Source organism: Rhododendron vialii, chromosome 5a (genome assembly GCF_030253575.1).
Source record: "Rhododendron vialii isolate Sample 1 chromosome 5a, ASM3025357v1".
Lineage (NCBI taxonomy): Eukaryota > Viridiplantae > Streptophyta > Magnoliopsida > Ericales > Ericaceae > Rhododendron > Rhododendron vialii.
In genome coordinates, this window is record NC_080561.1 from 31324310 (window position 1) to 31340098 (window position 15789).

General features: G+C 37.2%; 1 protein-coding gene across 2 annotated transcripts; it reads left to right on the plus strand.

The window, feature by feature from the left end:
* The first annotated feature begins 5266 nt into the window (after positions 1-5266).
* Positions 5267-15789, plus strand: LOC131325259 (uncharacterized). Of its 2 annotated transcripts, XM_058357414.1 has the most exons (6): positions 5267-5393; positions 13999-14220; positions 14312-14448; positions 14583-15144; positions 15243-15379; positions 15485-15789. In XM_058357414.1, exons 2-5 carry the CDS (start codon positions 14218-14220, stop codon positions 15306-15308), a joined length of 768 nt encoding a protein of 255 aa, XP_058213397.1. In that variant the 5' UTR covers positions 5267-5393; positions 13999-14217; the 3' UTR covers positions 15309-15379; positions 15485-15789. The 2 variants fall into 2 exon arrangements, 1 of the variants encoding a protein (XP_058213397.1); XR_009199630.1 differs by having other exon boundaries at positions 13999-14448; positions 14539-15379.

Sequence of the window (15789 nt, forward strand, 5' to 3'; positions counted from 1 at the left end):
AGGCTGGCTAGTATAAAGCGTATATACTAGAGTACTCCTCTATCAATGTTTATAAAAACTACACTAAAGCCCCTCAATTTACGGAAAACCAATAAATTAAACGGCCGACTAGTCTCCGATACGCCGTTCCGCTAAGAGCATCTCCAATCCATACAAAATAGAGGATGGATGTAACACATTGAGGGGAGATTTTGTAATTTATTCCACTTTTTCTTCACTTTTTCTACTTTTTGGGAGAATTTTTGAGGGACCCACCGTCCTTTTTAGAGTTTGGTCCTCCAAAAGTAAATTTGGTCCTCTAAAAATGGAGGACCAAAAGTAAATTTGGAGTACAAATTTCCTCCAAACTCTAAAAAGGACGGTGGGTCCCTCAAAAATTCTCCCAAAAAAGTACAAAAAGTGAAGAAAAAGTGGAATAAATTACAAAATCTCCCCTCAATGTGTTACATCCATCCTCTATTTTGTATGGATTGGAGATGCTCTAAGAACTTCTTTTTTTAAGTATACTTTTTGTTTTTATTCAAAAAACAAAATTGCGCTTGTTCGTTTTGGGTCAAATTTTTTTGACTTTTTGAGAAAAGTAAAAAAAAATTACTTTTACCCAAATATTTTGAACAATGACCACTTTTAAGTAAAAAAAGTAAAAAAACAAATCAACTTTTTTAATTTAAAAGTGGTCATTGTTCAAAATATTTGGATTAAAAAAAAAAATTACTTCTCCGATTCGTCGATTCAAAATGTCAAAAAAATTTGATGCAAAACTAACCAACAAAAAAAAAATTCAAATAAGAACAAAAGGCTAAAAAGTCCTAAATGTACTTTTAGGCCTTTATTGGAACAAGGTATCCCAACTTCTAACTAGTTCCGAGTTGCAGATTAGTCCTGAGTTGCCGACTAGTTGGTGGCGACTAATTCCCAATTAATCGAGCTGACAACTAATTCATTAATTGAGTCAATAAGGAGTCGAGGAGCGCCAAGGCGGCCGCCTGTGTAATGATTAACTATCAATGCAAAGATTGTTTTTAAATAATTGATCATTTTCATACCGTTGTCATGAAAACTATCCACAGCTTTCATGATAAATCAAAATAACTGTTCTTGATAAACTCAGTTACTCAAAGATAATCCACGACGAGACACTAGCATTTTTAATTTTTATGATGGACTTTGTACTTGTGAATTCTTGAAGAATATTGCCAGAATTTATCATGATTGTCAAAAATAACTGGTGAATTTAATAGAAATCGATGATGAAATCTAAACACGGAATACATGATAAATTTAACAAACCTGGTATACAAATGATATACTACTTACAACAAACATATTGAGAATGGAAAATACACCATGCTAGTGAATAAATCCAATATTATGTTGAATTTGTGAAATTTTATCATGAATTCAAGGTAATAATATCATGTTTGTAACAAGATTATCATGGGATCATGGTCTCACCAATTTGACATGTAACGGTATGTAGAATAGAAGAACAACTCCACCATTAAATCGCCTTAATGTACACAATATCATGACAAGAACCTATATAAGTTGATCAAATGAACTCATGACCAATTTACCAAACCATATGCCATCAGAACTATATCATATGCCATTCTAAAAAATTAGAAAATTTCGGGTAACCAATAAAACTTACCAAATTCTCAGCTTTGTTGTCAATACTACATTCATACGACTAAATTGACCATAAAACATCTACATATTTACTCAAAAAAAAAAAAACAAAACATCCTATACAACCAAATCTAATTCCTTCAGATATCAAAATATAACAATCCTAAGTTCCAAAAAATGTAGACAATGAGTCGCACATTGCATTGCAGTATCCAACCAAAAACAATGAACGTGATTATATGCCGCTTCACCCCCAACATCATGTCGCAATGGGCCCTAATTTGCTATTTCCCTTTCAGAATCCTCTTTATTCCTCAAATGTTGCTCCAGTGTTCATGAACAACAGTCATCATTCGAGAATACATGCAACATATCGGACCTCATCTTACGGTATTCTCCTGGTGGGAACTTCATCGCAATGACCGGACCGCATCTTACGGCATTCTCCTGGTGGAAACTTCATCGCAATGGCCTCATTTCGCAAGTGCTGGCGGATAATATAGCAGACTATAACACCATAGTCTAGGCTGTAACCAATCAAACAAAAGTCAGATTAGTGATGACGTGGGTTTTGCGTAAAGCTAATACGTGGATACATTAATTAGGTGGAACATTCTTCTACTATCTCCCTGTTGGGGGCTATTTCAAACCTGTTGGATACGTTGGCAGTCCTGCGTAGAAAGCAATCCTTGTGTCTTGCTCTTCAAGTAATACTCCAATTGAATTTTAGAACACACGGTAACAAATGATAACTAATAAAAGCTCATTTGTTATCTTCAGTGTCATAAAAATTAATTAATGAAAATCAAGTATACAAGTTGCGCCGCAGCCTCACAATTACTGTCCACATCAGTCCTCGGCCTTTTCAAACTGTAGAACTTCAAACTCCTTTCTTCAGTATCGAGTATGAGCAATGTCCAATGAAACCCGTGGTGGATCCGAAACTACAAGTATCGATAAGATCTAATTATAGGCATCATTTTTCCAAGTAGTTTAAGGCGTTCTTCTGGAGTCTTCTCCCTGAGTAGTCTCTTAACCAAAAAATAGAACAAGCTGTTACGGATTGTTTAAGAGTATAACTCGGTTAAATTATTATGTACAACGTCTCATTATTCATCTGGGTGCCATCACCTTGTATGTCACTGACTCTCCTTTGCTGCTCCAAAAAAAAGTACCTCGGAATATGCATCAATCACCTAATGTATGATCAGTTAACAATTGAGAGCGCAAATGCAGGACATAACCCTGGACCATTAGATTAGAGCATCTCCCGCCCTTACACAATTTTTTCAACCAAATATGAGTAAAAGCTAGGTACTAATAAGCATCCGCAATGGTAATAATCAAAACCAATAACCAAAATATGTCACGTCAGCATTTGATTATCCATTAGTTCATAATCAAACTTAACAACCTCTACCTCCACATTGGTTATTTTTGCATCCCTAACCAAAAAAAACTCCACAATACACAATGCATATCTATCCAATCGCAAACGAGTTCCAATCACACACACAACCACACTGAAATTATATAGAAGTGTTCAATCTACTCCTAGAGGGGGGGGGGGGTGAATAGGAGTTTTAATAAAAATATAACAATTTTCAAATATAAAAATTAATAAAGATAAACGAGTTGATTATCTCGATTAATCCAAACCAAAAATAAAGTACTGCTGTAGAATAAAAATTATAACAAGAGACGCACGATATACGTGGAAAAACTTAGGGTCCTAAATAACCCTAAGCCAAAACCAAGACCTAACACTACTGCTTTATTCTATTAATCGAAAAGAAGTACAGACTGCAAAATAGCAAAAACTTTACCCAAGTCTTTACCTATTTTCGCCAATCTCCGATGCTCCCAGAGCTTCTTCAAGATCCAATAAATGCACCACGGACTTCACGCCCGATCTCCGGATTCAACTGGCTCCGAATCAATCTCCCAAAGAGGTTGCTGCCGAATAAAAATAAACTCTTCTCAGTGGTAAAACCTCCTCGTGACAAAACCCTTTTTTTATACTACTATTTTCCCTTCCAACGAAAGTCTTTTACTGATGCATAAATGGAAAGTAAAATGTCACCGTATTTCGAAGAGGCAAACGTGCGATCTTTATTTTTATACTCCGAAAAGAATATCGTCACGATAATGATATACGGAGTATAGCTGTATATATATGGTAAACAGATTTTTCGGAGAGTTTTATAAGAAAGGGAAACGCACGGGAATAAAATTTCTGATCTTGGAAAAAATATGCATGATGTGATGTGTGTAAGGCCTTTACCTCTCACGCAATCGGATCGATGTCGCAGCGGTCAACTTGGCGCAAATAATAGGAGGAGCATCGAGTGAACAACTACCCCCTACGAATATACCTATTACAATCAAATAAAGTCGATATAGCAAAGACACCAATGGAGGTTTTGGACAACCCCGGAAAGTGCCAAAATATCTAACACATACCAAATTATTCGTCTCAATGAGACGATTCCAATGTGGGGTGTTTTTGAGTTATTGAGTTTTGAGTTTGGTTATTGAGTTTTAGTTATTAGTAAAAGTTGTTAAGTTTGGTTATGGAATGGGTGGAATTTGGTTATTTGCTAAGAGACTTATAACTTTGTTTATTACAATGTGGGGTATTTTTTTGAGCATTATTGTTAAGTTTGCTTATCCACACTCATTTGCTTATTACAATGGATATGCTCAATGAGACGATTCCAAAACTGAAAAGTCGGTCGCCGAAAACTAGGGGTGAGCAGAGTCGGGCGGGTAGGGTTTGGCCCTCACCCGTCACCCGACCCGAATTGATCGGGTTGGAATATTTTGGAACCGACCTCATCCGAATGAACAAGGGAATCGTCCGATCGGATTTACAGTCGGGTTCGACAGAAGTAGATCAAATCGAGAAGAAGAAGATATCTAGATTCACATAGCACAAGAACACCAACTGAAATCAAGCAGAAAAGAAGAATTTAAGGACTATAATCTTAGAAAATACTAGAAATTTATAAATCATGAATTAACTTACATGAGAGAGAGAACGAGAGATAAAGGGCAAAGCGTTGGCGGTGGGCCGGTGGCCAGTGGGTCAAGATGGTGAGAGGCGGAATAGGTTCCCAGGAGAGAGAGAGAGAGAGAGAGAGAGAGAGAGAGAGAGAGAGAGAGAGGTGTATACGAGAGGGAGGAGTAGAGGATTATTGGTGTTGGTCTCTGCGTGTGCGGCGACAAAGAGAATAAGTTAGGGTTCTCTGTGGACTCTGGAGAGTCTGGAGTATATAACATATATATGTGTGTGTAGTCAGGTCAGGTCGGACCTGACGGGTAAGGCACGCACTAACCCGAACCCTGAACCGAAATTTGATTTTTAACAGAAAGTCAACCCACACCCATCCGAACCACATGTTCGACCCTGCTCGAGACCCTTCGCGTCGGGTCTGGTTCACGGACCCGTGGGTATTTTGCACAAGACTACCGAAAATATTTTCACGCGCCTCCTAAAGAGGTTGCACGCGTTGGGCACATGAGCTCATGCGCAGCCTCTTTAGGTGGTGCGTGAGGAGGTTTTACGGTGACCGGTCTTTCAGTTTTGGAATCGTCTTGTCGAGACGAATAATTTGGTGTGGTCAGGTGGCCATGACTTTCTCCTCCTCTTGTCCTCCACCATAGCAGTCCCGCCACACCAACTCCTCCACAGCATCTTGTTTTCTCGAACGCTCCTCCACAGCATCTTGTTTTCTCCTCCATAGTAGTTATCATTCGAGGTACCTACTCTTTCCCTCTCTCTCGCCAAAACACACACACACACACAGTGTGGGTTGCGACCTCTCTCTCTCTCTCTCTCTCTCTCTCTCTCTCTCTCTCTCTCTCTCTCTCTCTGTGGGTTGAACACACACATAGTGTGGGTTGCTTGGGAAAATCGGGGAAGATTTAGGGTTTTGTGAAAATCAAGGCAGATCTAGGGTTTTGTTTAAACTTTCCAGGACTGTTTTTGTTCACGTGTACAAGTTCTCCATAGCCACGGCTCTATCCATATCTCCGCCTTCCGATCGCTCCATTTCGTTCACGCTTTGGTTACCAGACCTCCGGTTTAGTCTTCCCAAATAACATGTACACCTCAGATAGGCTTCTCGTGTTTAATTCATTTAGTAAGCCAAAAACAAAGGTATTATTCCTCTAACTATCCGATTTGTGTTTGCTATGCTCAATATTCGTTTACAAAAAACCACGAGCTTGGTGGCCAAGTCGTTGGACTTATGGGTTTGCTTTCTCTTAAAATCTCCTAAAATCTCAAGTTCCAACTAGCTAACTCCTTTGGGGCCAGTCGATAGAGGGTTTTGCCTGCCTTTAATTGGGAACCCGGTAGTAGGTCGAATTGGTCCCCAGAATTACTGTTGGAGTGCGCATAAGCTGCCTGAGTCAAAAAAGAAATTCATTTACACGATACCTTCTGATCGCTCCATTCGCTAACTGTTCTCAATTGTTATTCCGAATGTAAAATTGATATATGATAAAAAGATCTTTAAATTCCTTAATTCGCTGCTGGATCATCAAAGTACATGTGGTTGGTAATGTATTGTGACATGGCATGACAAGATATGCTGGTTCTCAAGTTCTACTATATGTAGGATGTAGGCATACTGCTATGCTTTTACGCAATTGTATTTCAACAATACTTTCTGTATTTGACACTCCATGTTCAATCTCTGTTGCTGCTTCGGCTAACTCTCGTAGTTTAAAGGCCCTCTATGGTAGTTTTATTCCTGAACTCTATTCATTGGTCTTTAAGCCCAAAACTTCATTGCCACATCATATGGAACGGAGGCCTGGGATTGTTCTTCATTCTTTGGTCTAGTCGTAAGCCTAGGGACATAATACTTCATTGGCACACCACATCATATACTTCATTTCCAGAGTCAAATTGAGCGGAGGCCTGGGTTTGCATTTCTTATGTCTTTGGTCTGGTCGGAGGCCCATGGTTTTTTGTCCTGGACTAATTTTTAGCTCTCTGTTGGAACTAAATGAAGAGATTGGTTGTTTGTTTGAGGGTAGATAACTGTGGGTATCTAGCTTGGTTGATTTTTTTTCCTAGACAGCTCTAGCTTGGTTGTTTTTGAGCTCTCTGTCTATCCCATGGTGCTTAAATCAAAAAAAGACCTTTGCCTTAGAAACAAGGTTCGAGAAACCCTAAGCGTAGGGTTAGGTCGTGATAGCATAATAACCGAAAAGTTCGGGATCGTACCCACAGAGAATTGAATATAGCTTAAATCGGATTGCAGGCTTTATATGGTGGATTGTGGCGTTTAAGACGGACAACGTTTTGCTTTAGAAGATGGAAAATTAAGGCAAAAGACTAGAAAAGTAGTTAAGGAACTTAAAAGAGGCAAGTCTAGGGATCATCTATCCCTTGACAAAGGCCGTTACCGGTTCTCGAATATAACTCAAGTGAGAGTCACGACCGCACGCTCACACTCGGAAGATTTAGCTTTAAAAGACTACGTTTAACAAAAAATGTGATTAATCGGAATTAAATCAACATATTTTTGCTAATGTATCTAACACATAGGTGGCCACGAGCCCTCAATATGTCACGTGCCAAGACCGTTTGACTAAACGACATACTAAGGAGTTAACACCCCTCGCTTAAACCAAAATGGCTAGGTTAACCCAATTCCGAAAACCATGATTTTAGGCCCGAAGGTTCAAGAACCAAATAACAACCTAACGCCCTGTTTGGATGGAGGAGATGAAGGGGGATATGTGAGTCCCCTTGATTTGTACTCCGGCTGTACCTCAAATCCGGTGTTTGGATTAGATTTTTGGAATGGGGAAATGAATACTGTAGAGAATCCAAGTCTGGGTGAAGCCGAATTTGTGAAGGGGAGCTGACACCCCGTCGTTGGCAAATCTGGAGGGTTTTAAGACTGTTTTACCCCTCCAAATCCCCCTTTGCTTTATCTTTTCTCATCCCATTTGTTCATCGTTCTCAAAACGCAGACCAACGAAGAGAGAGAAGAGAGGAGGTCGCCGAACAACTCTGGTGACTCCACCGCCTGACCGACGGTTACAACTCTCCCTCGTCTTCCTCCTTACACGGCCTTTGGTATGGTTGTTCAGTACTCCATTTGCGAACGTTTTGGTTGTTTATTGAAGACTGTTTTGTGTTCGATTGGGTTGATTTTGGGGTTTTTGATGTTGGCTGTTTTCCACCCATGGTACTCCATATCTTGCATCCGAGTTGCCCTATAAATCTTGAAACTTCATATATGATGATTTTGCCCTAATTTTGTTGTATGGTTTGTAGATCTGAGTTGCCCTGCCCCATAAATCTTGAACAAGTAGTTTTATTTTCCCAATTTTTTGATCGGCTAATATGACCAAGTAGTTCCAGTGATGGAGTTATTTTGCAAGGCTTTAGGTTTTTTTCTGGTAAGTATACATATTTTACGTGCCAAAGGAAGTGTAATTTAAGGTTCGAAGGAAAATTTTCCTATATATGAAGTTGGAAGTGATTGTGGTCTGTAGTATGATTTTGTTGTTTCAATCGAGCCAAGTTATAAGTCTGTTGAAGTAAATCTGCAGTTTTATGTATTGGACAATTCAACAAAAAGGGTCTCGCTTAACTATTTTGGACACTTCAACAATTTTTTTACAATGCAGGAGGGTCTTATCAGGTAGAGTTTTCTGTTAAACGATGTTTGAGACAGTCATCGAATATGACCTGTCTCCTAACCTCAGAAAAAAACGAAAAAGAAGATGTGGATGGAGCACTTGCGATGGGCTCACGTTAGAACATATACCTCCACACACTACCTTTTTTATTATTTTTTTTTCTCTATTTTGAATGGCACCACATAGTCATCAGGGCACTTAGACGACTGAAAATCATATTTTGACTCGAACACCATACTTGGGCAATTTCTTTTAAAAGTGAAAATCTACCAAATGACGGTCAAGATCATGGGCTGCATTTTGAAGGATTGGGCTTCTAGGTGATGCATTTGAATTCTATTTGGTCATAGAAAATTAGATGTGGTATCATGTTTTATGATATCGACACAAGGTAGTATTCATAAAGCTTTCAAATTCATACATTGTCAGCAAGATGATGGTGAGGAATCCTCAAGATGGGCAGTGAAAGTCACGAGAACATTCAGAGAAACGGTGTTGTTATGCCTTCATCTGCATATATAAGTACTAACCTTAGTTTAAACCAACCAAAGAGGCTAAGAAAAATGTATCACACATCAAATTTAAAGTATCATACTATGCAGAAATTTGATAAGTGCTGGTGTCCATATTACTCTCAGGCCCAGCTATATATAAAATACCTTTTAACATCACTTGCCTTTACTCCACTATATCTCCTATATATAGTACTTGGATAAATAAGCATATAAATACACATATAAATACCCAATACATATCTATAACCATATTCAAGTGCAAACCAATATTTTGACGACAAGATTAGTGTGAAGCATTTTATTTTGTTCGAAATCTATATTCACACATCAAACTAGAGAAAAACAATTGAATAAGATTATAGAAGCATCTTATGAAGCCGAAAGCATATAATTTGTGCTGGAAGATTTTCTTTCAAATATAAGCCAAGTTTGGAACATAAGGAAGAATATTTGTTTTGCGTCTGATAATGATTGCAACACATTTTTTTAGCGTATATCATATTTTTGTAGAGCTATTTTTATTCTCTATTTTCCCCTCAAGACATTCGAGACCTCAATTGAGAGGAGATGTTACTTACATAGGAAACAGATAATACATCAATTGAAGCACCAATATCCTTGTTCAAAGAGGCACGTCCATATTGTTCAAAAAAGGCATGAAAATTTACTTGATCCTCTCCATTTCTTGCCAAAAAAGGAGATATCAGTCGCTGTACGGTTTGTAGATATGAGTTGCCTAACTCGAAATAGTTATTTTTTCATCTCATTTTGTTCATTTTGAACCACGATTCGAACCACTGTTCAGTGACTGAATAGTCACTGATCTTGGAACGTGAGTTCAAACCACTTTTCTTGATGTCTTATGAACTTTTTTGTTCTTCCTGCTCAATGGAAGCTGAATCAGCTAAACTTCATTCTTTATTTGAACTCTTTAGGTGTGTGTGTGTGTGGGTGGGTGCAAGGTTGTAGCTATTCTCAGCATGTTTTATTGCTAGTTTACAGGCTATTTTTTGGCCGGCTTTGTTGGCTGCATTTTTTATGGTTTACGGGCTGTGTTGAGAATGTTTTATTGGTGGTTTACGGGCTGTTTTTTTACTGGTTTATGAGCTGCTTTATTGCTAGTTTACGGGGTGTTTTGAGCATGTTTTATTGCTGGTACATAGGAAGTGTTTTGGCCGGTTTGTGGGCTGTTTTTTTGGCTGCTCTCTTGGCTGTCTTTCTGCAGGTTTGTGGACTATTTTTTTGGCTGATTTGCTGGTTTTTCTGGACTGTTTTGGTGCACTTTCTTTGGCTGAGTCTTATGACAAGTTTTGCAAGGTTTGCATGCTAGTCTTTGGGGTTATTGTTATGGCAAGTTTGGGAAAGTTTGTGGCTAGTTTTTGCCCAGGTTTTGGCTTTTCTTTAGGCTGTTTTTTTGCTCTATTCAGCCAGTTTTTCCCCTCTTTGTTGGCCACTGTGTTGTTTCTTGGATTGTTTTATTGGGCAATGATACAATGTTTACTAGTAGAGCCTGTTTGGATGGGAATTATTACGGCCTTTGCCAATTATTACGGTCTTTGAGCAATGTATTAGTTGGTATTGCCTTTGCTAATTAATGGCAACTTAGTTGCAAATGGTAGTGCTACTTTGATTATGTTTGAATTGTCTGAGCCCAAGTCTTTTTAGTGTTTCTGGCTTGTTTTGTGGCTGCTACTGCTACTGTTTCCTCCAATTGTTGTTCTGCTTTTTGTCCAATTTTGTTGCTGTTTGTTGCTGTTGTTTCCTCCACTTGTTGTTTTATCTGCTTGGTGTTTTGCTGATTGCTATAACAGCACCCCAGTTCTGTAGTTTACTCTGTGTTCTGGCTGCTACTCAGTGGTCTACCTCATGCACTATTTTTATGCCATGTTTTGGCATGTTATCTACCCATACTTATATCAGTTTTATGGCGGTCATGTTTTATTTTTGGGCTGAAATTTTATATGTTCCATAGGCTATGATGATATGACAGACAAATTTGAAGGCGAGGCACTTGTCTTGGCGGGACAATTTATGAGGGTCAATGGTTTAATCACCAATTGGCAACATAAGTTATAGCTAAGTGGTGCATTATGTGCCGGTGGGAAAAAAATCTGAGCCAACTACTTATAAAAAAAATCGTAGTATTCGTTATGTTATTAATGTGATAATCATTTTTTTTCTCGTAGATTTTACAATGTCGAAAGACAATAAACAATACTATTGGGTGGTTTTGGTTGGCCGTCGTCCGGGAATTTATACAAGTTGGGAGACCGCGGGACTGCAGGTTAATGGATACCCGGGAAACTTGTTCAAAAGATACACAACGTTTGACGAAGCCGAAGGAGCATTGTTACAGTTCCATGAGGAAAGTTACCGGCTCCTTCAAATGCAGTCGGTTCGAACTGAACAACAATCAAGACACAATGGTTCCACATCCGAAAGTGCTTTGGAAGTTCAACATCAAACTAGTGTAACCACAAAATTCGTTGTCGTTTTTTTCTTAGGTTTCTTATGTTGTATAATCTTCGCACATCTATTCGATTCTGATTGAACTTGTACGTTTTTTTCAAACATTATGGAAATTAAGATTGTAATATGAACACAAAGTAATCATCTCAATTAAATTTAAATATTTAGTTGAGGTACATTACGAAGGGTACAAATTTATTGTCCAACATCTGTCTTAAGTTTCCAACTTCTCCACATCAGTACTCACGTCCATAGCAATGGCACTATCGATTATAATTCGGAAATTGCATTTCCCTCGTCTGCCTAGCTCGTCGATTGACCTACACAAATAGTAGCAAAATTGTTTACAAATTACCGTAAACATGAGTTTATATAAATTGCAAGAATATTGATTACTTACTTGGACATACTGATTCTAAATGGCATCTTCTACCAACAGTCTATTTTCAGTTGCATTCCAACCAAACCCGGGTTTTTGAAGCATGTGTTGTAATTGAAAACAAGTTTGTTTCCAATTCTTAATCTTTGCCTCAATATGATTTTTGGCAATACTACCTTGGGGGAAAGAAGATCTCATTTGATTTTCCAAGACTCCCAAGTACGCGGGATAAAACCCGTGCTCAGCTTGCCAAACACCTTGATCTACAAGAGTCGTAAGTTTTTCTAGTAACGACTCCTCCTCCTCATCGCTCCAAGCTCGGCGTGCAGCGCGTGCCATTGTGAGGCAAATTTCGAAAATAGTTCGAATTTACTTTTAATGGACAAGAGATATGAAATGGCATGAAGAAAATGGTACAATTGTGTGCCTTTTATAGAAAAAACTTACCAAAAAAATTTGGTGAACATGTGTTTTCAATTACCACACACCCAACAAATTTGTTGACCATGTGCTTTCAACAACCCAACTAATTTTAACAAGGAAACAATTTTTTGGGATATTTCGGTTTTTACAATTTTTTCAAAAATTCATTATTCTATTACAAAAATGTTTTAAACATTTAACCGATTTATATTTTTCATTTTTTTATAATAATAAAAAATGAAATCTGTTTTTCTATATAATGTCATAATAATTGAAATATTTTACAAATATTATATCATTTAATCCATTTTTTTTAAACAAAAAACAAAATTAATGTGGTTTAAACATTTTCAAGATAACTTAATTTAATTTTATCCAGTTTTTTTTTTAAAAAAAATTGTATTTTTTTAATTTTAAATTAACCTATATTACCCATTAAATTAAAATTATGGGGGCAATAAAGTCATTTCACATCTTATCCCATCATATCCACCTTCCAAGTCCCCCTTCTCAAAAAACCATCCAAACACCTCATTATAAATCCACCCTTCTTAACACATCACCCCTCATTATATATCCACCTTCAAATCCCCCCTCATTACAAATCCACCCAAAACAAATCCTCCATCCAAACGGGCCGTAAGTCTTTGGGAAATATTAACCCAAGACTTAGCCCACAATACTACTCAAACATGGCTAAAGAACAAAACAAGGCATGAAAATAAGACATGATTTTTAACTAATAAAAACGAAAACAAACTTGATATTCATGAAGATCTAAAGAGTAGTTACAACTTTAATACATGAGAATTTAACAAACAACTAGTACGTTGAAGAGTTCTTGAAGAAAAAGACTAGAAAAGCTTGAAGATGACAATGGAGAAAAGATTAGAAAGAAAACTAACCTAGAGCATAAAGTAGATTTTAAGCCTAAAATTACATAAGTGAGAGAGAGAGACTTCCAACCTATTTATACAAACAAATCCCTCTCTACAAAATATCCTAAAAACATACCAAAAGTAGCAACTACTCCATAAATGGAAGGTCCAAAAAGTAGCAAATATCTGGCCGAAGGCTCGGGGTATCGATACTTATTATGGAGTGTATCGATACCACACAGCTAAGTTGAAATGACATTTTCCCCGTAGTGCTCCCGTATCGATACGTCCTTAATCCGTATCGATACAACAAAACCTGCCTTCCCACTAATCTAATGCGTATCGATACAGAATAAGGCTGTATCGATACGAGGAGGTTATCTCCAATTCTGCCTTCAACTTCAGCAGACAGCTCCCAGCAACTTCACAGCTCCTCAACATCTTATTTTCATTCTCTAAACTTAAAGTAAAGACTACATTTTAAACCTTTCTTTTATCTTTTCTTTACTTTAATTTATTTAATGAAAATAAGAAAATACCCCCTATTTGGGAACAATGGCATTACTAGAATTTCAAGATTTCAATTAAATCAAAATGTCAACCCCCCACTTTTAGTGTAAAATGGAAAACTACACATTTTTTTCAAGAGAAAATGGTTCAAAACATAACCTTGCTCTTCAATAAAATCTTGCAACTTTATAGTTACTCTTAGAAAAATTCAAGGATCAATTACTGCCATTTTTAATCTCGAAAATCGATATTTTTCCAGAAAGTCATTTTTTCCATACTTAGATAAATTTTAAGGGGCCGACAGGGTTTTCGGGTACTTGGAAGCACTTGGGCCATGCATGGCGTTGAAATGCGCTTTATTTGCACATTTTACTTGAAAACACTAAAAACACACCTTACGTGCAATATCGTTATAAAAGCTAAATAAATGCAAGTTAAAATAACATAAAACGGGACTAGTCATACCAAATATCTACAATATTGGATGCTCATCATATGGCTACTAAATGTTAACTTAAAACAGGTCTACTATTTGAAGAGTTGAAAGAAATGGATGAAGAATGCCATAATATAGTTCCGAAGCACCTTCATAATGCAAAGATATTTTTCTAGTATGTCTTTTTGCAGGTTTGTGAATCTGTTAATGCAATGGCATAGATTTGAGATATTGTAGTTTGATTTGTAATTTGTTAGTTGTAGCCAAGAACAATGCAAGTTGAAGGATGATGGTCCGTTAAAGCCAATGGTAACTATTTAATTTTTGCTATATGAGTGTTTACACTTATGTGGATTTTGAACTTCTCAAGCTAGAATTTGTACTCTTTCAATAATTGTAGTCAATGGAGGAAATTTCTGAAAAGTGGAAAGCTTTAGGAGACCATGCTAAGCGAAAGTACAAGAAAAAAAATCTATCAGGAGTTTCGAGAAATACAAAGAGCACAAAATTAAGCTTGATCTTCCAAAGGCTCCGAAGGTGGTAATAGTACTATATATGTTCATTCATATGTTTTTTAGTTTTTATTGCTCTCGTGAAATTGATTAGAGTTGTTGATTTTGTGTATAGAACACCTTTATGTCAAGGACTCAACTTAAGGCGGCTTATGGTAGAATACAAGAACTTGATCCGCTTCAAGTAGAGAGTGTAAAAGCTATGGGGTTTGGAGATATGTTACAACTGAAATGTACGACATTAGATCGATCTCTTTGTGAGTGGTTGGTACGACATTTCAATCCCGTGTCTCTTTGTTTGCATGTGCATGGTAAGGACTGCATAATTACACCACTAGATATGAACCACATTTTAGGATTGTCATGTGGTGGCCAGAGGGTGATCCTTGAAGGGGAATATACCGAAATTCATGAATTGTGTTTGAGGCATAAAGTAGGTGACCAAGGTTCTATATCTTTCGATCATTTACATAATTATTTGATGAACAACAAAAAGGCCGACAATGACTTCAAAGTTTCATTTGTGTTGTACATAATGGGGACTATTCTATGTCCAACATCAGAATTTGGAGTTAATAAGCATTTTCTCCATGCATTAAAGGACTTGTCCTCTGTAAGGGAGTTGGACTGGAGCCAATTTGTTCTCAAGTTTTTAGTTGAATGCATTCAAAAGTATCAGAAAGGATGCAGAGTGATTCGGGGATGTCTATTGTTCCTAATGGTACATCTCTTAACTTTATTTATTACGTCAAAGTTTTTTTGAATGTTGAATTGATTATGTATATCAATCTTTGATTTTCCTACAATTGTTTTACTTAGAGCATTGCACGCCAGCCGAATATTTCACTTCCTGGTGTGGTATGCGACCTTCACCCCGCCTCTTAGCTTGGGGAGATAAAGACATAAGAGAGAGAGCTTGTTAGTTCAATAAGACAAGAAAACGGAAAGGTGAAAAGGTAATGAAGTGTTATTGATAAATTAATTGTGTTTCATCTTTTTAAGTGCTTATTGATAATGTAAATAGACTATATCTAACGCTCTCTTGATCTTTCCCATAATAGGTCAAAGTCATTATTGAAGATGGAGTTGGCAAGAGAGAGAGAATGATGAATCAAAGAAGGGAGGTTGACCATGATAAATCAATGGGGAATGACCAGGTTAAAAATCTAACTAGTATGGTAGAGAGAATGTCGAGCCTATTAGAAGAGACATTGGCCGCTATACATGAGAAAGATCGTAAGCGTAAATATTATGCGAATAATGGAGGCATTAACAAGAAAAACACTCCATCTGCCTTGAAGGAACCCAATGTCGAAGGACATTTCAAAACTAAGAAGGAAAAATGCACCAAAAATGCATTATCAGA